We start from the raw sequence: 25,766 nt of genomic DNA on the forward strand, positions 1-25,766 counted from the left end.
TCATGACAAACTCCTTTGCTGGCCTTCCCTGACAATCAGGATGAAAATTTGCTGCAAGGGCTTTGTGGCTCTATTCCTTTTGCTGTGGCAACATCAACATTCAAACAGCCACTTGCCAGAAAACTGTAACAAAGTCAACAGTGTTTCTCTCACTCAACCATCTCACAACTCCAGCAAGTGACAAGGATGGCACAAGAGAAAGCTGGACTACCCACCCTGCTTAGCCATCCCATATAACCACATACTGATTCTCAGGGAAGACAAGGCTCCTGAAAAGACAGGTAAGAGCTGACTTTATTATCCACATCCCAGTATCAAGTATTGTTTAACCTACATTCCAAAGTGACACAAGAAGCAGAATGAAAGACAAGAAACCACATTATCAGTGGACTTAACTTTTATTGAGGGGGAAAAAAGGTTTACATATAGCTGTAGGTTTTTCCATTCATACTTCCAAAAGTTCAAAACGGACTGGAAACAAAACTTGCTCCATCATTATTTCAATACCAAAAAGTTGGCCATTTTTTCTTTCATGAACAGCAAATTATATAACTAATTGCTATGTTCAATAAATATTTTTTCTCCTGCACCAATTAAGGGGAAATATTCAATGAAGTACCACAAAGACCCCAGGAATTTAACAGTTTTAATTTCAACTGTTATCCACTGTGTAGCAATCCAGAAACTTTTTTATAGAAAACACACAGCCTTAATTTTGAGTGTACAAGGAAATATTCTCCCAGTCAGTCAAATACCAAACTCTGATCTAGCTCAAATAGTCTACTTTCAAAGCAACTACTTGACAAAAAAAAAAATTAAAAAATAATCTGGTTCATGACTATCTAAGCAAATTTATCATTACAGAAAAGACTCGAAGTCATTACTTGTTTATCAAAGTAATAGGTAAACATTTTAACAGAAAGATTAACAAGTTACTTGGAAATGCAGGTTTATGTTAAAGTATCCGAGTGTGTATACTACATATGACATGCAAGCTTTAAAAATATCAATGCTCTCTTCTGATTAGTCAGGAGTCCAACTGTTTTAGAAATAAAATAGGAATGACTTCCAAAATGTATCAGCACTTTGGGGTTCTCTATATTTTTCTCAAGATGTCTTACTACACAAAAACTACAACAATTACAATATTTAAGAGTATTACAATAAGAAGGGATGGAAAATAGGAATACTTCAACTGAAAATATGTATATTCTAAATGAACCAAAGACTTGTGAAAGAGCTGGAAGGAGGACAAGAAAGGGAAGATGGAAGGGAAAGCAGTAGGGATTCTAAAGATCTGAACTTTGTATTTAAAAATCAAGTCCTCAACTGTAACTCTTCTGATCTTCAGTAGCGCCCTGGAAAAAACAAAAATGACACAATTACTAATTACACAATCATAAACTAACTGTACACATTATCTCAATGGGCCCAGCTTTTTTGCTCTCACATTCAGAACTCCTATTGATCAATTCATATAACAATGTTTATGTCAGCCAGATTCTGTTTATTCACTTGTATTTACTTACTTGGACTATAGGAACGGGATCTTGATCGCGATCGGTATCGACTATAATAAGGCGATGGTGATCGTCTCCTTTAAAGGAAATTAAAAAAGAAACCAAACAACATCCATTATGAAAGAAGTCTTATTCACATCATTTCTACAGAACAGAACCACTTCCTTAGCACTGAAAGACTTGGCCTGCATGAATGATTTCTGCTTTATTTGGCTGTGGCTTATGGTTATTTAACAAATGCTTTTGTATTTCTCTATTTGATGTGTTTAAATTCTAAGATATTCCCAGACAAAGAATTTAATAAACTCTTACTAGCCTTACAAACACATGAAGTGCTTTTCCAGATGCCTACAATTCTTGTTGAACAACATTCTCTGAAACCAGATAACTTTCAAAACAGCAAGATGGTTATGAAATGTCAAGCATTAAAAATCCCATCTACAAATAATCCCTTTTTAAACAGCAGTGTGTGTCAGCTGTCCTTGGTTCTATATACAGCATAGAAAAATGAGTTCCCTTTTTATCTGTCCACTTGATTCCTGGGATACATGCTCTACACCTCCTTCACATAGCAAAATTAACCCCTTGCCCAACGAAAGACCAAATTACGTAAACACTGAGGATTCTGACTACTTCAATTCCATAAAACCTAAGGGAATGAGGCTCTGACACGTAACAGGCATGTATGCAGAATATTGCTACAAACTGAATAGTATGCTTTGTCATCTAACTTTCCAACAAATCAACAAATCCACTGTTACAGAAACGAAGTAAAGATAAGGTACCTGTATCTGTAGTCATATTCTTCATATCTGTCATATCCTCTGTCATACCCCCTATCATAATATGAATCCCGGCGACGACCCGCTCCACCACCACCACCTCCTCCACTGCTATTAGGGGAAGAGAAAAAACAAAAACAAAACCCCCTTTATATATCTACTCTTCATTTTGAGCTATATTATTAGATAAATGAGTTTAAATTATTTTAAATCTTTATTTTTAAAAGTGGTCTTCTAGTAAATCAGACGCTTAAGACTGTATCACAAAACTATGCAAACTAAATATTTAAATAAAAACACCTTCAAAATTCCTAGAAAAATGAGGGATTTGATGCTAATTCCCATCAAAATCAAAATTAAATGGGCACCTTAGTATTTCAGCCAGCTACGTATACACTAATTGATCATGCTGGATATTATTTTTTATTATCAGGTCATTCAGTATTTTTATAAATAAAGATATAATAAACCACAGTAGGTTTTAAGAATGTACGTGAACCACAGTACAGCATTCTTCATATTAGTAATTTCTTCAACCAGAATCCAGCATTCAGTTTACATTCATTGAACTTACTGTGTTGGCCTGCCCATGTAGATGCCTGGGGTGGGTGTATGTGCTCTTTTGGTGATTGAATAATCCACTCGAATCCTCCTGCCATCCAGCTCCATTCCATTTGCATGCTCCATCGCCTGCAGGAGATGGAGGAACAGGGATGTGAAATCTGCAACCTACTGGTAACTATGGAAGGCTACGTGCAAACACATTATTTTCCACCAGAAAAACAAGCCTGGAACTTGTCTCTTTTAGACTGGTTACTAGTGCCCCACTGTGGCGACTGGCTCATCTCTTGTCCCCATGCCTGTCGGTGGTGTTACAGGACTGCACTGGGGCGCTGAACTAATGCGACTCTCAATCCCGTCTTAAGGGAGCACAGGCTAACCACTAACACAGCCACTCTCCCTAGACTTTATCTTCTACCCATCTGAAAGGTAAACTGAAAGGCAAACCAGCTTTTTTCTGAAAACTGCATCTTTCCTACCGCCATCTCTGACCCAGAGGGGACGGGCGGATTCAAAAGCTGTGCAAAACAGTGGCTTCCTGTAGGGTGCATATGGCCGGATTACTGCTCGTCGGCTGCCATTTCATGCTCTCCCAGCCTCCTGCCATCTCCCTTACAAGGACCTACTTCAGCAGAGCTTAGTAAAATGGCGGGTTCAGCCTACATGGATACCTAATTACAACCTTCCTCCCCACTCCCTCTCACAATAGCAGCTCGCTTAAGTGATACACACAAGGGTCTGTGCTCAGACGCCCGTGCCTTCAGAACTGCCTGCAGCCCCTGCACACACTCGCTGGGTGTTCCAGCCCCAGCTTCTCCACTCTGAGAATCAATACAATGGCCTTTCACAAACTCAAACCATCAAAGCAAGTTTTTCAATGGAGCACAGCGTACTTTTGAGACTTATATTCATGCAAAAGTAACCTAAAAACCCAAACTTCAAGAAATCCACAACAGTTAATTTTAACAGCTAATGATAGACTTGAAAGGATTTTTAAAACTTTGTTTTTTGATTTTTAATAGTTTTTGTTATCTGCTACAGGATCCCTGAAATACCAACACACACCACTTACTTCTCAACACTAAGCACAGCACTTAGTCCAATACACATTATTTTAATTTTTCATGTGTGGAGAAGAGACACTGATACAACCTTGAGTTAAAGAACATAACCACTTTGCTATTTTTTACTGCAAAAAACACCACACAACCTCAAAACATGAAGGTGCCGCTAAGAAAAGAATTTTTTCTTCTTTTTAATAATGAAACATTTATTGAAAAATCTTAATTTTAACAAGAGCCTTACTAAACTTACATACAAATCGTAAAGAAGATACAGAAACCTGATATCCATATGATTTAACTGTTGTGTCCAAACTGGAGGTGACTGATGATCACAAATGTATTTATTGAGAGTGAGTTTGTATTTTAGTAATGCTGTTTGTGTCCATACTATATCGCCACCTAGTGATTTGTGTTCATTTAGCCAACTGCAAGGCACAGCAAAGAGCATTCCAAGTCTTTCAATATACACTCAGGTATATTTTGTGACTAAATCACGTTCCTCAGCTTTAGTCTTCTAGCCTTAACACCTTTTTTTTTCCCCCGCAAGGATGATGTAAAGGAAATAAATCTGTGCATGCATCCTAGGAAAGTATGTGTGCACAAGCCTAAAAATGAAGGCTGCAAATATCTGGCTGAAAAATTATCTTCAATGATGAAACACATCTTTCTGGAAATGTAGCAAGTGAAATTGTAAGAAATTTTCTGCTGCATGGCATTTTCAAGTCCAGTCAACAACTTGCAGAATAATAAACTTAGCTGACAAGAAGCCACCTCAAATCCATGTTTGTCTTATTTGGTTAAGCTAACAAACACATCTTCCAGAGGAAGAGTTCTTTGACAAAGGGAGCAGTACAGAGAAGACCAATATACCAGCAAGAGAAACGAAGAATCAATTTTGAGAGTTGCCTGTTTGTTTTAGAATACCAGGAAATGTGTTACATTTCAGTGGATAAAAGATCATTGTTACCAGACTGCACAGAACTCCTGACATCCTCGTCATAATTTCTAATGTCCTATTAAAACATTTTCTTTTAACAGCAGTAATTGTCAACTAAAAATTTTTAAAATAAAAAATATCTTTAATAGACAGACAAAACCAATAAAGCCTCTTAATAGTTCTGACTGCTTCCCCAAAGGCAAGAAAACGAAAACCTACAATTAATACTATGGACCACTCACATTCAGTAATTAGCAACTGGAAATTCCTTCTAAAGAGGTTCCCAGATTCTCTGCACTACTCTTAACATGCACACCTCAGGTATTGAAGTAAAGTACTTAAGCTGACATTATTAGGTAAGGACTGCTGCAAGATGACAAAAAGCTCTCTCTGAAAACTTGTGTTCATGTACCTGATACAACAGTATTTATTTTTGTATGAAGGATATAAAAATATATAAGTGATCCTAAACACTGGCATTTCTGTGCTTTATTGAAAATTAGTTTACAAGAAAATTTTGGATTTTACAGTCTTAATGCATGTCATATTCAAAACAAATTTCAGTTTCCTTTTCTTGCTGTTTTTGGGTGTGCATGATTGACACATTAAGAATATTTGAGTGTCAAAGAGAAAAAATTGCATATTCTTTCTAACAATGCTGAAGATACTCTCAAATATCATTTAAGACGATGAAATGAAACTTTAAAAAGAAAAAATTTAAATAATACTGGGGTTTAAGATACACAATGCCCTCTTAGGAGTATTTAACTGTCAACAATCTATTTTTACAACCCGGATTATTTTCCAAATACCCGAATGTCATTAAAAGACTTGCATGGCTTTTGCAAGAAGACAGTAAGCAAGAACACAGCATTCATATAAACATATAATATTAATTCTGGTAGCAAATTCTACAGAAAACTTTGTTTTTGTAGGCTAGAATATACACCTACATGTTTGCAGTCAGAAAACAGAACTAGCACTGAGAATGGCATAGGTTCAATCTTGGATCACATTTTTAAAGTTTTGGAGTTTTAAACCTTCAGCAGACTATCCATTATAAGAAAACTGATTATCTATAAGGTGTTAGTTTGACAAAATGAGCAGTTCCTGAACCACAGTATCATCTCCAGTGGCTCAAAAAAGTCAGAAAGCATTAAATTTAAGAAAGATTTCAATGTCATTTGATATTTAATGCACTATGTAATGTTTTCTACATGTATGACCAATTAGGTAGATAAGAGTAAAATAAGTTCGGAAACACAACTTTTGATTAAATGCAGAAATTTACATGGATGGTTGGTATAAGTTAATCAAGAACCCACTAAAAAAATTAAAGACTTTCAGTCTGGATAACTATTTCAATAACTTTCGATCACTACAAAGTTAGCAATATATAGACTGAATATGCTTAAATAGTCAAACACAAGCAGTTTATACTGTAACTTATTTTGAAAATGTCTTCTCATGATTTAAAAATAACTACATAAGGTACTGCCTTTTTTTTTTCCCCCTCACTGTAGTTTTGGGGGTTTCTTTGTTTTTTACTGGAAGTTCTTCTCTACTGCATTTAACGACACTGATAAAAACATCATCTCCACTCCATCACAGGAACAGCAAGGGATGAAAGACACAATGGATTAGATTCCTCTCTCCAGTAATCAATTACTCATTCACTTCTGGATTTACTGAGAACCACTGAAAGAAAACTGTGAAAAAAAATCTGATGGAATTAATAAAGAAACTAAGAAACTCATCTTTTTACACTGGCTGCAGTCTGCCAAGTTCAATTCAAGTGTCCATTTCACTTTGAACAACATTCAATTTACATTCTCTAGTTTGAGATTTCAATGGTAACTTTTAAACATATACAATTATGAGCTTCAGCATTGATAGATTCAATGTATTATCTTTAAAGCATACTTTAGAGCTTCAGAGTCAAGAATTACAGTATTTTAGAGAACCAGAATGAAGAACTGGATGTTCTTGCAAGTATTAGCAGGATTTCATGGAATTTCAGAGTCTCCAGAAGTATGTAACTTGTAATTCCAAACATTTGAGACCTTCTAGTGCTCTTTTCTGGTATATCAAGGGTTGTTTTTGATACCATGAACAATACTTAACCATTTCTTCAACAAGCCACAGGAGTTTTGTTCAGTAATGCTGGTTCTAAGCTAGTCTGCTTGCACCACAGATTATATGTTTTTCAAGTGGAACTGATAAACTCCATTATTCTGGTCTTTGCCAGCTGAATGTTGTTACTGGTTTGTGTTGATTGTTAATGAATAGCACTTCAGAAAATGGTTCTAGAAAGACACTCAAAACTTTTTGAAGAAGAATATCTAACTAGGATTAGAAAATTCCATATTGCCAAGAGCTGCTGTAGCTGATGCTTCTTAGATGAGTTCCTCCTACAGACAGTACGCTCACAGTAGCCTCAGTTTAAACAACTAACACTTCACAGTCTGAGCTACTGAAAAGCTGGTTTACTAGCATATGACATCCTTGGTAACTGTAGTAAGAACCACATCCCTAGAACAGCCAGCACCTTTCACTCATGATTTTCTCAACTTACTGTTAGGATAATAAATTCCTCCCCCATCAACCTATTTTTTTTTCTCATCAAGGTACATAGAAGTTTGTAATCCTCTTATACACAGGAGGAAAATCTTTATGTGATGGGCAGATGAATATCCTCTGTAATTTAGTGAAAACATTGCAAAACAACATTACAACGCTGGCTGCATGCCAGCGTTGCCACTACTGCTAACTATGTAAGAGTGTGAGAAACAAGTCTTGAACAGATGTTGACAGATATTGCCCTTTGCATATGGCACATGCAAAGGACTTGCACATTCTGAGGACTTGGAAAAGGGTGGCCAAGACAAGACTCTGCACTATCCAAGGCAAAAAAGCAATACCAAGTATTTTTAAAAACCAACAACTTCTTGAAATAAAACAACTTTACAATAAACAAAACCCACTATACCCATTCTAAAAACAGGTACACAATGACAGAAGCTTTTCAAAAAGGCTTTGAACAAGTTGACAGACAAGAACATTGGCACAGCAAATCCTCAGGTTTCCATACAATCATTAGACATTCACCAGTTGTTTCCCAGACATCCATCAGTCCTTGACATTTACTGTCTGCTATCACACTTTGAACTAAAGACAGTGTACACAAGCATCTTCAATATGGATCAAAACCTAAGAATCCAGTCCAGCGTTATTCTGCAAACACTATACTGCAATAAAAGACATCTGATGAAAAAGGAACCTTCTGTCTGATCATGAAGTTTCATCTTAACCTTGGCAGAGTTTCAAACAGAATAGAACATACTCTACAAGAAATTTCCTGGACTGGACACATGCTTTGAAAACTTCTTCCTCAGTCCTGTTACAGCGGAATGTCTGAAGCTACTGTGATGCTTTGGCAGCTTTTTTGTGTAGTAGTTATCAAAAGCTAAGCTTCTGTTCCTCTTTACAATCAAGATGCTCATGAACAGCTAACAACAAGGCTGCTATGATGTCGTAATCTGAAATTCTGAAACTGTAATAGTTTAAATAAAAATAAACTTTACAACTGCCCCTTCTGTATTTTTAGGACACCGAGAACTATCACCTTTAAGAAATGCAATTTTACATTGTCTTTGGAGTTCCAATACATTGATCTAGTTGACAGCTCAAAATGTCTTTACCATCATATGGACACTGCACAACTTGGTTTCAGAATCATGACTCACAGCAACATTTAAACTAGTTCAATAACTGATCCAGTTTGTAAAAGTGGTAACAGAAATGACAAAGATCCTGAGGAATTTTAGCTGCACGAGAATCCATGCACAACTGACATTATGGAAAGGGTCAAACGTTCAGACTCCCTGGATGGCTGATATCTCGGTCTGGTGTTCTGCTTCTCACGCTGGACATCCTTCCCCTTCTCCTTCTCCTCTGCTGGCAAATTTCTAGGTGCCGCCAGGCTCTCTGTCTGTAGTATTACCTGTATTTCAGAGTATGCCTGCTGAGAAGCTTCCCTGTGCTAGCCTTCCTGAAGGGTAACAGTAGAGATTATGAAAAATCCTCATTTTTCTCTAGAGTTCTAACCAATCTATCTTTAAAAGGGCTGGAATTTAGTTCAAAATATCATCTCTTTATTTAGATGTTTAGGATGTTGAAGGTTTGGGATTCTGGTTACTGGTTTTAGTTGGCTGGAGTTTTTAAAATTATTATTATTATTAAGAGGAGTTAGTTACTCAGAATGGAAGTAATTAAAGTGTCACTGCTTTTATGCATACTCAACTTTTCAGACTGTCTTCCAAATAAAGAATTACTACATTTCCTTCAGTGTTCTCATACACGGCCTGTCACAAAATTTCACACCTACAGCTATCTATCTATATGTCTGTATATACCTACATTTATATATCTCCCCTTTTTCTACACCAGCTGCCATTTATTGTCATCTTCAAATCTGTCCTCAAGGCTCATGAAATAAGTCAAATAAACAAGTTTTGCTTCTGTCTTTCTTGCCGAAGTATTTCAGTTATTTAAATTGCATGTGTTGGGAGAGTTTGCATCCTTTCCTCCTCTTCAGGCACCAACCCGTTGGAGAAAAGAAAAATGGGTTTAATTACATTCCAAATTATTTCAGTTCCTGCTTAAGGCCCTAACCTTTACTTCTGTATTTCTGAATGGAAGCAACATCCCTTTTTGTTTTCCTTTGCATTCCAGTTTCACAGCATCTGCCAAAACAGCTTTATACTAAACAAGTTACTTCATGCTACTTACACGGAACATTTTAAGAAATGCATGGTATCACGCATGACCATTGCCTGTGGCAACCAGGAAAAAAATCTACCTCTAAAGACATGTGAAGCTGTAAAACAGACAAGACTGGTATATGAATGTGCCAGGGAATACTGTGCAAATATTTCAACGTGAAATGTTCTACAAAAAACCACTTTTTCAAGATCCCAACAAATTCAGTATGCAAAGAAATACAATGCTAGAAGTTAGAACAGAGCAGGCCATTAAAGACAAATGGATATACAGCTATCCACCCCATTAACCTCTCTACCAACCTCTCCAACTGAGAGTGCAGGAAAATACAGAAGGGACAAAAAGGAAGTTTTGTGTCCTTTTATTTAGCTCTATAACCTGCAACAACCACACATATATATATCTACAAGACTACTCCTCCCATAAACTGATTCTCAGTTGGACCATACCAAAGTCAAACACAAGAACTAAGTATAGTTCAATCGAGTAATCCAAGTTTTTTGCATTTAAATATCATCGAGTAGCATCAGAGTTGTTATTTTTCAGCTCCTGATAGGTTCCAGAGCTGTCATTCTCCCTGCCTTCAATACTAAATGATTTATAAAGAGAGGAGTCATATTTAGTATCTCCTTATAAATAAACTTAGCAAATGCACACAGAATCAAACAGCACATCTGGCCAAACCTATTAATCCAAAAACAAGATGAAGTCTGTGACTCTGTCCCAAAGAAAGAGACGCACACAATGCAGGCTTAAAGGCATTTTTACAGAGTGTCTTTACTTTTAATAGCAACTTTATCTACAAATTTCAGTAAATTTGGTAAAGTTCATGGTATCATTACAGGGGTAAAAAAACCTATTGCTTATTGTATATTGTGGTGAATCATAACACAGACTGCTATTCATATTCTTTGTTTCTTTCCTTACAGATCAATTATACTAACAACTCAGTCTAGCTATTAACAGCTATCTGTTAAACAACCAGGAAAGCAATCGACCAAGGCACAAATCAAGACAAAACCCACTGTTTTTCAAATGTACAATGACATGCCTAAAAGGAAAAAATGCACAGGGAATCTCCAGAATTTTCCTTCAGAAAACCATGTAAAACTTCGACTTCCAAAATGCTTCAAAAATACTTTAGAAATAGAAGCCTTAAGGATTTATTTGCATTTTGAAGTAACAGACTAAAATCAAAGACCAGTGCTCATTGGTGATTTAATACAGACAGCTGATGCTCAAAATCTGCCCATGCATCTGAACACTGAACTCAAATTCTTCATTTTAGAAGTGCTTGAACAAAGCACTCCATGTGAGAATCTGCTAGTGAATACACACTCAAAAACTTGTCTTTTTTTTTTTTTTTCAGACAGTTAATGAAGATAATGCGTAAAGAGCACACCTGAAAAAAGCAGCAAAGCATGCATTTACCTCTTTAGAGTCATCAATTCTTTCAAAATAAACAAAAGCAAATCCTCTTGATCGTCCAGTCCGTTGATCATAAACCACATTGACACCAGTCAAAGGTCCGTAACGGGAGAAGACTTCACGTAAATCTCTCTCAGTAGTGTACAAACTGAGACCAAACACTCCAAGACAGGTATTTGGATCTGGATTAGCCTGGTAACACAAATGTTCAACTCAAATTAATTTTAGTTATAAATTTAGTTAGTAATTTCAGTTATAAAAAATTTAATCTGAAGAAAACTAAACAGGTAATACTCTTTAACACTTTAACAGTTATCATTCTAATTGTAAGATCGTTTCAAAAAACAACTACTTTCAACAGTTTTAATTTTAGAAAAAAGACCAAGACAAGCTCCTCATGTTTGTAAAAAACTCAGTTGATAAAATTTAGCATTCTGATTTACAGAAAAGCTACAGAACAAGAGGAACCCAAGCTATTAGAATTTCATACTGAAATTACCAACAAGGGGCAGACACCACACACAAATCTGTGCTGAGAATAGCTTGGCCAGCCTGAACTCCCACTGTCAGCCCTTTTGCATGGTCATCATAGGCACTATAGAGTGCACACTGCCTCCAGCTGCCCACACTACATGTAAGCACTTGAGCTCCTAAGCACAGACAATTGAACTATAATTTAGCTTCTACTGAAACTTCCTCCACCTCAGCATTTCCTATCCAATATACTGAAAGTCAATATTTACATTTGTGAGTTAATCTTTCCACTTGTAAACTGGATTAAAGGCACCTGATTCTTTCAGCTAGAGAGCAACAAGTGTTGAAGGCCAGTTCTGTGAAACAGTAATCCAAGAGCATGCATATCTCTTTAGCACAAAACTCTTCACTCTCTATCATGATGTGGGATACTTAATAAATTTCACTTCAACTAGACAAAGTCGAATATCTAACAGTAAAAGGTACAAGTCCTCTTTTAGGTTCAAAATTTCTCTACATGCCAGAGAATTAGTATCTAATGCCAAATCCTCTGTAAGAATTATTTTGATCAAAATCAACATGTTTTTCAGTTAGGTGTCTGGCACCCATAACACTAGATGCAGCAATTTAGAACACCAGCAACAAGCACAGAGATTTAATGTTTCTGCCAAAATAACAACTGGAAGCTGACACAGCTGAAATCTGTATTTCAGTTTCAGGTAAGTCATCTATGCATAGTAATTTATGGCTCAGAGCCTGCTTTTCAGCCTGATTCAAAGACTGAAAAGGTTTAGATCTTCTGTCATATTTTTTTCAGCGCATATGTTCAGGAACCCATTGTGAAAATAAGATGCCCGCACTATTCTTATATTTGAAGTTCCTTTCTTTCCATTTGTCAAAGTTCAATCTTCTGTTTTAAGACATGAATATTCTGCAATTCCTCACTATAGCTGAAGAGCACAAGACCTGGCAGTTTGTAATTCAAAAGTTTTAATTATACACATCAAGATATGTATTTTTTTACTCCATATTTCAATCCGATTGTTCAATGGCACTGGCAGCTATACTAATTTTATTACTGGAATCCTGTAAGTATATAGAAATCTGTCTTTTAAATAATTCTTTGGGTAAATTCCTCCACACAGCCATACCTGCTGCCCTTTTTTAACATTCCTCTTACATTTAAACCCTATTAATTTTTCTAAGGGAAGAGAAGCACTGAGATCAGTCTGCAGACCCTAAGTGCCAAGTGACAACTACATCACCACTAGAAGTGGTGATTGCAGAGGACTAAAGGGCAGCTTCTGTATTAGGTTTTTGTACTGCCTCACATCAACCCAGTATGCAAGCTCTCTCTACAAGAAAAGAAATGGCAAAATTGCCCTCCAATTTTCAACCCCAACCATTCTGTCATTACAAAGGAGGACACTGGGAGAAATCTCAGAATGACAAGATTAGTATTTTAGATTTTGGTTGGTGTAGCTATACTTCCTCCTGCTAATACAGAGACACTTCTCATCTACATTTTGAAAGACTTACTGCACCTCCTTTTCACAACTGTAAATTTTTCTAGTCTACCATGAAGACTTACAATACGGGGCTTTACTTCAAGGTAAATGAAATTAAATAATCAGAAGGATAAAATCACAAGCAACCTTCAACATATGCTCTATAAGCAAATAAACACTTGGAAATTTCCTTCTATGGATCCCTCTGTCAATCTTATCAATACTTTCAGGTTGCCAGCACACACAGATGTGGTCTCATTTTTGTAAATGTTACATATACTTTTTTTAAAAAAAAAAAAAAAAAATCAGAACAGCTCAACTTCTAGAGCTGACTGATGCCCATGTCACCATACCTGCAAAAGAATGTTTTTCAATTAAATTCTACAACTTCCCTGCCTGTGAGTTGCAGGTCCAAGAAGTAAGTGCTCAGCTGTAAAGACAGAGATTGCTCCCCACTCCCACCCAATTCCTGTATCCTCCAGTGACAAAACAGCAGGTCAAACTCAGCCTGCAGGTAACCTGGACTACACTAATACAAGCAGCAATTGTTTTGTTGATACTCAGCCTTTTTGAACATGACATACTCTGCTGCCAGTGTGCCTTCTTCTGTTGGACATTGGAGAATGACTACGGCTCCTGCGACGGCGGTATTCTGGTGTGTATGATCTGCTTCGAGAACGTCTCCTATGGGAATGAGAATGGGATCTGGAACGAGTGTAACGTCTGTGCGAATGTCTTCTGGACCTGGATCTTCGACAAAAAGAAAGCCTTCAGTCACGTCATATGCATATGGTTGTAATTTATTGAACTGTAAACAATACATTTTCTAGAGAAAAAGCACTGAGGATTATATTCATAACAGTTTTCAGGAATTTCAGAGCTTAAACTTACATCAGCTTGGCTGCTTATCCAACTAACAACTATCTAACTAACTATCTAACTAACAACAGTGGCACAGAAACTAGATATGCCACACTGTAAAGTACTGTTTTGACTGAAAAAATGAAATATCTGGCAGGACTACAGTGCTGCAATATCTACAAGCAAAGTTTGTCTAGGCATGAAAATTAATCCAGACAAAAAAAGCAAACCCCGAACATCTGCTCTACTCAAACACTTCTTCACAAATGTCTTGCTGATAATAAGCTAATTAAAACAGGTAGGTAATCACGTGGCTAAACATGGTGAGAAGAGAAACTAACATTAGTTGAACTTTGGCAATTCAGAGCACAGCAACTCTTTCAGTTGCTCTGGTATAAAGTGTATAGAGAAGATGTATTACTGATCTCTCCCAAGAACTGGGAAGGAGAAACAACATAAGACTATTCCTCTTTCCCCTCTAGTGCTACAAATGGTGTTTTCTGGTTTCTCTTGTGGTTGTTAAAGATTGAGCAGCTCTCCCCATTTTCATCAGTATGTTGCTAAAAGGGAATAGAGAAGATAGGTAGTATAAACCATGTAATTTATATGGCATATTTAGAGAAAAAAGCCCAAGACACTTCTTTTCTGATCAGAACTGAAACCTATAAAGCTTTACCTCCACACATCCATACTCGGGGTAGAGAAAGACAGAGAAGACACGTGCAGAATTGAAAAATGAATTTAAATCTTAAAACCCTCATAAATGAAGACCACGCCAAATTTAAGACATAGTTTTTTATTATATTTTTTAAGCCTCCAATGAAAGAATGTAAAGAACATTCACAAACACTGTTTTCCAATATTTCCAACAGTTAGACAGCTTACTCTTTTTATCTAACCCTCATACCTTTGCACCAGGCCTCACTTGACCTTTCCCCCCCACAAAGGAGAGGTCCACATAAGAATTCCCTCATGAACAATTTCGGGAGAAGGAAGCAGGAGCTTCACAAAATTGAAATGCCATGTATTCTCTCTCTTCTGGAAGAGAGACTCTTCAGTCGTGATTTCTACATTACTACTTCTATAGTATTATTCTCTATTCATACCCATGAAATCATTTCCCAACTTTGCCCACCTATATGAGCACAAACAGGCAAATTAACACATCCCTGTTAATACATCCCAAAAAGTCTGTAGTTTTTTACAATGGGGAAAAGAAACTTCATCAACCTACCAAAATAACCGCAGTAACGCTGAGCTGACATGAATAACTTTCTCGACATACCTTGATTTTGATCTTGACCTAGAGTGCGATTCAGAATGTTTGGAAGCCCTCGATGGACTGCGAGATCCTGACCTGCTCTCTGATTTTACACGAGCAGGACTCCCAGCTGGAGACTTTGACTGGGAGCGAGACTCCTAACAAAAAAGACAGTATTAAAAATGGTATTGGTTGTGTAAATGCCTAACTCCTAACATTTAAAGTACAGTAATTCTATTATATTGATTGCTCCTGAAAAACAAATGGTTAGGCAATACCCTCCAAAACAAATTTCATTTTGCTAACCCACTGTTAATATTGTATGCTTGCCTCAAATAGGTCCCTGCTTGAACCAGATCACCAATTCTCTATTAACTAAGTAATCATGCAAATTCATCTACAACTTGATCATACAGACACTGGAACATAAACCATACATTTACTTAACCTAGGACCCATTCATTCTTCCAGATTCTTTTAATTCTACTTCACTCTTGCTTTCTACTTTTCTTCATTCTTCATTGAGTTTTTCATTTTTCATACTTCGTGTATTCTTCCCCAATTCAAACAATTCATTATAGCCTTAAAAAAATATTCAAGTGCTTCTATCTGACCAATCTTCTGTTCAATTTTTTCCCCCATTCAATTTTAATTTTCTGATCTTTAATACTTTTCATTAGCCTTCTTTTATCTTGATTTATCTTCCACATTCTTGGAAAAAACTCTTCAATTTCTTCACGAACATTAACCTTAATGGAAAAAGAACATTTAGTATATTTAAGCACGTGGGGATTATAAAACTCTGCTGGAGTTCAGATGTTATCTACCAAATTGAAAAGCCAGCAGGTAAAGTGCAAGAAACTATTTTATAAAACAACTTAAAAAAGTATCTTTAAAACTGTATAAGTGTCTATGTTCTAACAATAAGCTTACTGAGTTCTAAGTGTTTTACTGTATTTGCAAAGCTACCCTCCTCCCCTCTGAGATTTTTTTCATAAGATACATAGATACTCTAAAAACTAATTAGCACAAATATACTGAACTGTTGATTACCCCCCCTAAAATAATAACTATGTGTTTCTCAGTATTAAATATCCCAAATTTTACTCCTACAGATTACTAAGACACTCAATTCAACAGAATGGTCAAAGATTTCCAGTCAAAACCTATCTATGCACATACTTACTCACATAATACATGCACATAGGTTTAAGTAACATCAATTATTATTCATCCTATTTTTTCTTCCTCATTGTTATCCTGTTTTCCTTATATAATCCATATAAACTAAGATGTAGAACCGTATAGTTAAAACAATCCAATAGAAGTAAAAACAGGAGGGGTTTTTTTCTTGCATGGTAAGGCACACAAGAGAAAAACTAGGAAAACAAGCAAACAAAGAGCAGGTTAGGATTTCCTCACATATTACAGTGTACAGCATTTCTAGGGAGCTTAGCTATAAAAACTCCTACAGAACAGTATGCTATATACATTTGTAACTTTACAAAATACTTAACGAAAAAATGCATACCAAGTTCCCCTCCCACAGGTGTTACATTTCATGTTTATTTGCATGATTTCTCCTCCTGACCGTGCCCACAATTTTTTCTCTTTCTTACTCTACCTATGTCCAGATTGCAGTTCCTTTTGCAGTTAAAATTCTTCACTACCTTGGGCTGGAGCTCTTTTTCAAAGAATGCTGTCTTCATAATTCAAGACATGAAATTCACCAGAAATGGAACCTGAGCAGCTTCTTACTAACAACTATTGCAGCCACACTACCATTCCTCTTTACCTCAATAAAAAGGACAAAGGACTCATGGAGAATGTCATCTACTAGGATGATAGTCCTGCCAAACTTTAACAATGAAGGCCAAGTTCAAAGCTTTGCTGTGAATGGTGGACCATGCATCCCTTATGAAGATGGCTATCTACTGAGCTAACTACAGGACTTCACTGAAATAAATTATGTACATGCCTTTAAATATTACCAAATTCGGTGGTTTAACATTTGAAATCCACTGTTTGCAATAAAGAAAAATGTCTCTTATAACCACTAACATGATTTTTTTATCATGTTACTCGCCTCTGTACTAACTCCTCTGTTGTTACCTCGCCTCTGTACTCTTCAATGTCTGACAGCCTCTTAATTTCTTCTCTTTGTAACTTAGCCCTTGCAACAATTGCCAATTTCTCTGAGAACTATTTGTATTTCTCTCCCTAGTAAAAATGATGAGTAATAAAGAAAAACATACGAAGTTACATCAGATTTAGAAAACACCCTTCAATAAAAAGACAAAGAATTCACCCTCCTCAGACACTCCTTCATAAGGATACTTCATTGTCCATACTTTTTACATCTGAAAGATCAATTCTTGAACAAGAACTCTGGAAACTTGAACAAAAGCAACCCCCCATCCCACCCCCAGATCCTGCACAACCTATAAGTGTTAGGAGGTGCCAAAAATACCATGGACACAATTGATCCCATACAATGTAGAAGTCAGCTTACTGTTCCTAGCTGTTCAACTGAAGCATCTTACAATACCACCCATAGTGTCTTTAATAATACCAGCTATGACACCAAATCTATATCAAGTTGACAAAAGCAAATATTACATAATTTCACATAGGTTAAGTCCTTTTGAAAGTATCTGTTTAAGATCCTTATGGGCTGTATTCACAAATACACAACTTGAAAACTGCAGTGACAGAGGGGACCATGTAAATTCTTAGAGATTTCAAACTTCCTCAACCAAGTAACTGTGGATGTAAACTGCAGCTGAAGAGAGATTACCTGATAGCAGTTGCACACTGTCATTGGTAAGCAACTACATCTCAACTTCTAATGCAGCATAGTTCACCTAGTTACAACTCCTACAACGCTTCTAAAGGAGACTAAGAGAATCACAATAACCTGCAAAAGTTTAAGGACTTAAGGACGATGCTGAAAAAGTGCCTAGTAACATCTGTATCAGCAAAACTACAGGCAGAGATTAAGGGATTCAGAGCTTCAAGGAATCAGAGAGATTTAAAAGAATTTTTCTTCTCTACTTACCACTATAATTAAACAATTAGCAAGCTGTATATTAGTCTACACCATAGACCAACCCAATTGTTCTTCATGAACTACTTATATCCATTCTGCAATACATATGACAAAAGTATTCAACACTCTTCATATGTCATCTTTAACGTAAGAAACCAGACAACTCTATTACCCCAAAGCACTAAAATAGCTCCATTTTGTACCAGTCTTAAAGCAACCTATACATTCTCATCTTAGCTCTGTTATTACCAAAGAAACTAAATATTGTGAAGGAGAGAAAAGAGTAAAATTGCACTGTGCATCCTCAGCATTTTTTAATCTTTCTGTTCTAAAGATCCTTTGTCATTTAAGGGCCACAGATGAGACACAGTGTAAACTCAGCTCCTCATCTCACCAGCTTCCTACAGAACAGTACCTATCTTAAAATACCTTGGGCTTCATTATGCAGCTGTCCAGCCACTACTTTCACGCTTACAAACTTGTGGGCAGAAAATTCACTATCCCCATGTCAAACTATCTAGATTTGCTGCCACTACAGTCTGCAGGAAAAGAAACAGAGCTTTGTAATATTCTTCAGATCAGACTTCCCTTTCAAAAAAAAAAAAAATCTGCATCTGCCAATAACACTTTTCCCAGGAAACACCTCTCCCAAAAAACCCACCCACACAAAAAACCCCATACACCCTCCCCCCCTGCCAATAATCATTACAAAAAACCCAACTCAACTGCAACAGTGTGCTTCTTCAGAGTAAGACGTAGTGGTTTCCTCAAATACACAGCAGGAAATGGGACTAATGATTCACCAGGAATTGGAACGTGGAGCCACAATTGTAGACAAACACAAAATCTACGGTTTGCAGCTTCAGTTACTGAATCTCTGGATAAAATGCACAGCTAGAAGCATTTAAAGAGAGTACTGAGGAGTATTTTTAATCCTTGTTACCTTCCTTCATCCCAGGAAGTAACAAACCAAAGTGACATGGAAAGGATCTCTCCTCCTCACCCATTACTCCACAATCATATAAACCCAGACACTGAACAACTATCAGCATCTTCAGATGATCCATCTGAGCCAGCCATCAGTCAGTCCACATATTTAATCCATACTGGTAAAACTGTTTAACTGATCAAAAAGTTCTATCTATCACTTAAATTCCTTGCATTTTTCAAAATAAATCCTACTTTCCAATGTAATTACTATTTTAAAAGCATTTAAAACACTTTTATGCAGAGGAGAATTGCAGAAGTCTTGAAGTATTCTTTCCATTTTCCACCCATCAAGAGAAAGTATGATAAAAAAACATGGGGGGGGGGAACCACAACAAACAACTGACCAACCAACCCCTTTATCAAACCAACCAAACAAAACAATCCCCTTTTCTTTCACACTACTCTTCTGTCCTGAACTTGTCATGCCTTACCCTAACTCTCACCTTACAATTTCAGAGTATGACTGAAAGGTTATCAAAATTTAAAGTGAGATGCTAACTAAAAAATAATTATGTAAGATTAAACTAAGATTTCTATATAAAAGCATGTGAAATTAAAAAAAAATCCCAAACATGAAACCACAGAAATTTCAGGTGAAATTCATTTGACCTGGGGTGAAAAAAAAGGACAGGACCAGTGGTCTAGCAATACCATTTCCAAAAATCTTGCTAAAAACTCCAACCCAAACTAAAAAAATAAATGAAGTTGAACTCTATTAGCAGGGGACAGAAAAATATAAGCAATCAAAAAAGAAACATGAATTTAGCAGCAGCCCACATTTGCTGGATAAAACTGTTAAGCTAGTGACATCTCACTTATGAGGACAAGACTGCATTTTGGCAGGAATCTACCAACTTTCCTTGAAAGTCAAAAGTTAAATCCTTTTTGCTTCATACTGTGATCTGTCACTACACTAAAAATAAAATGGATCCCTTAATTAGCTAATCTTCTATAAATATTACAATAGCATGCATAATAAGCTTCTGTATATAAAGCATCTTCTAAGTTGTTACCTAGAAGACATGGATATTTTAAAAGTTACTAACATAAGCAAACAATGTATTTCTCAATGATCCCACTTACAAAAAGAAAGAAAAGGCTTCAGCAATAAACTTTTTGAAATTACAAGCTCATCTTCTCACTGAGGCTTGAAAATACACCTCTTCAGGGAGGGTCCTGAAGTCATTCCACTACCACACATGGAAGACAGCGTTCAAAAGGAGCAGTCTTCCCAGCTGACAAAGTCCAGAACAATGCAGAATTTATTAAGCTTGATTAAAACAATAAAAATTAAAAATCAGACTTCCAGAAAAACTCTCCCACATTGTCATTACACACTGCAGGGTGATCACAGCACTCTCCAAGTGAATGCAGAACCACCGAGTATTAGCAGTCCATTGTCCTTGTGTTCGAAAAGGTGTGGGAAGCAGCATTCCTTCCTCTCCAAAGAGGTGGCAGAGGGCCACTGCAGGAGAGGTGGAATACAATAGCTAAGCAAGCCCGACCCTGACACCGTTGGGTTGTTTTTTTTTTTTTGTTTTTTTTTTTTTGCCAAAGAAATCATCACAAAGTTGATCAGTCAGGTAATTCCATAGGTATCTAGGTATTTTGCATCCAAACTTCATGAAGCAAATATAAGGCACTTTCACAGCTAAACTAATCCAAAAGCCACGTGTGCACCTATGAAATATGCACACTTCCTTGAACAGGATGGGCCACGTGCAAAATAATGCATATTTTCAAGTGTTTTATTAGATTATACTATTTATCCCACTGTATGATCCTAAGATCATTAGAATGAAGAGAATCAATATAGAGTTGTAAAATGGACTTCTGAAAACTAATCTAACATAATCTCTTTCCTAACAATTTTACCTTGTTCTGATAAAAGGTTTTGCCTATTTAGACAAACAACACATTAATACTGGTAGAAAACTAAACTGTTAAGATTGCAGAAATTAAATGTTAGCAGAAGCTCAACAGAAAAAACTTAGTTAAGTTTCGAGTGGAGCTACTGAAGTGCAGGGAGTCTGAACAAACTCCCTTCTGTTCATTGTTCTGGGAAACACCTGAAGTTGCACCACAGATTGAACACCAAATAAACAATAGCCTATAAAAAATAACAAAACTATGAAAGGAAGAGTTGCCTGCCATCTGACAGAAATAAAAGATAAAAAAAGCCTCATTTGTCTAATCTGCTCACAAAAAAACATTCAGTTGTGATAAAGTACTTTGATGTTTCCAAAACCAAGTCACTGGATAAGAAGCATGATTTAAAGTCTTTTTCTATTCTTAATGACTGTAAACTTAGCTCTAGCACATCCACTGTATGTTTAATTCCTCTGTCAATTTCTTTCTATTAAATCACCATGCTTGAGGAGGGGGCTTTCTTCTGTTCAACCAGCCACATTCTTAATGAAGAACTTAAGTTGAAACAAAATGACACAAAAACAGAGCAGATGTCGATTAGTCTGAGCATATTTAATTAACATGTGCTTTAAAAAAAAAGCTCAATAAAGGAGTGAGTTCAAGAAGGAAAAGCTCTACAATGATTTCACACCCAATACTTTAGAAATGGAAGTTTTAAAGAGTGCAAATGAAACAATTTCATTGGAAGTTATTTCCATAATTATTAATGGCCTGTTCATTAGTTAATATGATTTTAAAATCATAAATTAGAGGCAAAGCACATACAGTGTCTTAGTGTCGCAATTCTGCTGATACTGAACGCTCACTGAAGTGCTTTGGGACAATATGCATTTATACAGATGAAACATAAAAGGCCTAAAACTAAACTTAAAACACCCTTACTCCTTCTGCATTCAGTTATAAAAGCACATCACACTAATTAGCACTTAAACTGACAGGGGGTGGAAGAATTGAAAGGGTACTCAGAATTCTTATTTGTGCCAAATTCCACGAAAACAGATTCTTTACAAACTTTCTTCCAGTTTCTGCAGTTCTTTCTCCCAATAAAAACTTCTTTACTCTCAGGGCTCAGTGCCTGGATGTAGCAAACTGAAGCATCAGGACATTCAGTGCCTGACAGAATCCTATCCAATTGGGAACAGCAGACTAAACATCACAGCCTCAAAGTTACTTGTGCTTAATTTTGTGCCTGTGAGCACTTTCAATGGAAATGATAAATAAAACGTTACTCTGAAAGAGAATTTCTTATTTCAAGAATTTTAGTATCACTACAACAAAGCAGTATTACTGAAGAAGAAAAAAAAATAAAAAGGCTCACAAATATTCTTCAGTAGAACCACAAGACACCCAACTAGAAATCAATCAAGTACCTCCCATTATGCTCAGTTATGTCGTATTGATTGGAAATTTTCAGTGTAGGGAGCAAAACCAAAAGAAGTTTTCCAAATGAAGACTCAACATAGTCAGCAGTTCTTTTCAGTAGGTAAATTTTCCATCACCAAAGAAAAAAGAACAACTGATAAGCAGAAATCACAGAAGCTGCTTCTGTAGGACTTTTCAGATTTCATGTACTCTCAAAATATTTTACTGCTACATTTGGGAGGAGGTGGCGTGCAGAAATACTGAAAGTACAGAGCTGGAACAGCTTTGTAACATAAACAGACCCATCAAAGAGCCCAATACCGATGTTCTGACAACTAACCTGACATAACCTCTTTCCTAAAAGTAATTCACACTGGGAATACAGACAAGAAAATAATCCTTAAAGATATGAATCTTGACTGTAAAATAGGAGATTACGGTCATCTTAAAAAAAGAGAAAAAACCAACCCAGCATACTCATTGCTCAAGTTTCTGAAACTTAGTTGCTTCCCCTTCAGAGATCGGTTTATTTACCCCAACACTGCTTAGCTACACAGCCACCTTTTGTCCAAGCAACCAACACAAGGGCAGGTTTTGTTTACCTCACGCGAGGAAGCAGCAGCAGTTATTGCATAGCTAGGTAAAGAACTTGCAGCCTATGGATTTCTTTTTAATCACCACAAAAATGGCAACGATAGTAATGCAAAAGTAATTTTTTGGAAGGTAATGCCGTTCTTCCAAGATTTACTGCTTGTTTTCCCCAGACAGTAGGTATATATGTAACTGCAAGGCTGCTGTCACTGGATCATCAGAGAGAGTCACCAAGAGGATGCTCAGGTGTTCTTCTAAAGAATCTCTTAAAAGAACAAACAAAAAGAAAACCTCTGCAAAATTAAAAAAAAAAAAGTAAATTGTGATGAAGGGGCACACATTTCGTTCCTGTTTCAAGCAGCTTCTAATTCCTGCTTGCCTTGATCATCACTAAAAAAAAAAAAAAAGAAACAAAAACAAAACCACAAAAACACTGAAAATGGAAGGGACCTGTCACACGTGTACATGAAAACCCGCAGCCATCAGAGGGAAGACACAGGCCTAACGAAGTTACAAAGCCACAGCAGCTCGTTGGAAGCCTTCAGCTGCACGATCGATGACTTTCAATGGTTTAATAATGACGGCCGGACCTCCCCAGTGGAGGGAGGGGGCCCGGCCCGAGGCAGCTCCTGAGCCAGGAGAGACCGCTCACCTCGCACAAAAGGACGCGGGGTCCCTCCTCTTTCGGGCGGGAGGAGGCCTCGGCGGCCCGGCCAGGGGAGCGGGAACGGGCAGGACAGCGACCCCCGGGCCCGGCGACAACAAGGCGGCTCGGGACCGCGGTAAGGGAACAGGGCAGCGCGGAGGAACCCCGGGGCTACAGCACCGCTGTTTGCACAGGATCAGGCTGCGCTGGCTGGGCAGGGGCCGGGCCGCAGCACCGGGACCCGGCGCCCGCACCCCGCCGGGGCGATGAGAGCAGGGAGCGTGTGAGGGAGAGACGAGGGCAGCGGAGAGGGATGCGAGTCGGCACCCACGGCCCAGGCAAGCCTCGGGCGCCTGAAGGAGCCATTTTAGAGCCAACCTGCGCTGTCCCCACCTCCGCTAGGCCCGAGGACGCCGAGTGTCGCCACCCGCCGCCCCCGGGTCCGATCCCCACCCTCGACACGGCCCGCGCAGGGGAGGCCACTCACCCTCCCCTCGAAGTTGTTCTCCTCCACGTCGCTCATGTCGGCAGAGTCCTGGCCAAGGGGGCTGGGGCGAACGGGGGACGCTAGTCCCGATTAGCAGCAGCAACACCCACGGCCGCTGTTATCGCCACCGTTACCGCTACTGCCGCTATTACCGGCACTACCACCACAGCCACCTCCCGCCCGCGCCTCCCGCACCGCCGCAAAATGGCGCCGCCGCGGCCGCTCCGTCTGCGCCCGGCACCGCGCTCGGGGTGGGGCCGCGCCCGCCCCTCACAAAAGAAGCGACGGGCGCTGCGGGGAGATTCGCCGCGCATGCGCGCTCCCGCCGCCCCGGGAGCGCGCCTCCGCCGGCGCGGGAGCGAGCGTGCTGCCCCCGGCCCCGCCCCGCTCCGCCAGGTGCGCGGGTGTTGGTGCGAAGTGTGGAATCTGTAAACAAATGTTCTTAAGAAAGGGTGTTCTTTGATGTCTGGTATTTGTGAGCTTTCAAGCATAATGACTAAGAAGGGAGATTTAATCCCTGAAACAGGCAGCTGACAAGCAAGCGCTAAGTGACGTCCAGGCGTTAAAAAGACAAATTAGCTGTCGGTAGAATTGCCTTGTTCAGGGATGGACATGTTTCAGTGATGTCCGACCTAGGGGGAGGTTAACAAAGCTTGGGAAGGAGTTACCACTGATAGTGGGCACAAAGAACGCAGAATTCACGGGCCACAAGAACATGCAACAGAACTCCCAAGATAAGGAAGAAACTGTTAAAGACAATTTGGCGACTGTGCGGAAGCAGCTCTGACTGGGTAAAACGTAATTCCGGCAGGGGGAGACGTGTGACCGACTCACAGACCACCGACTCAACAAACCCACCGACTCAAAAGAAGAGAAAGACTGGGCATGCAGGCCAATTAGCATGAGAAGCGAGAGAATAACTAACCAATAGAAGATAGAATACTAATTAGTAAGAGAACGAGGTAACGTGTAGCCAATGAACATAAGCGCCTTTGTTGCTAAAATGTATAAATAGCGAAAAGTTGTGGGAGTCGTGGTGAAGGGTTTGTGGATTTCCCATCCAGCACTCCTCTCTGCGCAGAACTCTCAATAAATCAAATACCTTGACTCTGTGTGTGGACTGGCCTCTTGCACACCGCCTGAAAGGAACTTTGAGACAACACGGGGCAGCCCCGCACCCCTCCTGCCACTCCACGCACAACAGCCTCCTCCTCTCTCCTACGAGAACTGCTCCTTCACGCCATGGAAATTATCAGCCTTGCTCCTGTGTCCCCTCATCTTCCACCTCCCCCAGCACATTCTCTGGGGTTCTGCTCCTGCGGTGCAAGGAAGAACATTTATATGAATGTGTTTGTGCAACCATATGAATTTGTATTCTGTATTTGGGTCTGTGTCATCAGGGGTGTTGTGTTATGGCAAGAGGATATTTAATATGCAAGGCTGGAGGGCTGCTTTTATTGTACATACGTGGAGGTAAAGTCACAGGATCCAGTTTTGCGTGCTTCTACGAAACAAAGGCCTAGACTTTGACTTG

At 38.3% G+C, this 25,766-nt stretch overlaps 1 protein-coding gene across 2 annotated transcripts; it reads right to left on the reverse strand.

Moving 5' to 3' along the window:
* Nucleotides 1-379: 379 nt before the first annotated feature.
* On the reverse strand, nt 380-24,458 carry TRA2A (transformer 2 alpha homolog). Of its 2 annotated transcripts, none has more exons than XM_053936930.1 (8): nt 24,233-24,458; nt 15,203-15,336; nt 13,641-13,806; nt 11,078-11,266; nt 2,877-2,992; nt 2,306-2,410; nt 1,530-1,597; nt 380-1,358 (listed from the first exon to the last, which is right to left on the reverse strand). In XM_053936930.1, exons 1-8 carry the CDS (start codon nt 24,266-24,268, stop codon nt 1,348-1,350), a joined length of 825 nt encoding a protein of 274 aa, XP_053792905.1. In that variant the 5' UTR covers nt 24,269-24,458; the 3' UTR covers nt 380-1,347. The 2 variants fall into 2 exon arrangements, with proteins under 2 accessions (XP_053792905.1, XP_053792896.1); XM_053936921.1 differs by having other exon boundaries at nt 2,306-2,413.
* Between the last annotated feature and the right edge of the window lie 1,308 nt (nt 24,459-25,766).

Source organism: Vidua chalybeata, chromosome 1, assembly GCF_026979565.1.
Source record: "Vidua chalybeata isolate OUT-0048 chromosome 1, bVidCha1 merged haplotype, whole genome shotgun sequence".
Lineage (NCBI taxonomy): Eukaryota > Metazoa > Chordata > Aves > Passeriformes > Viduidae > Vidua > Vidua chalybeata.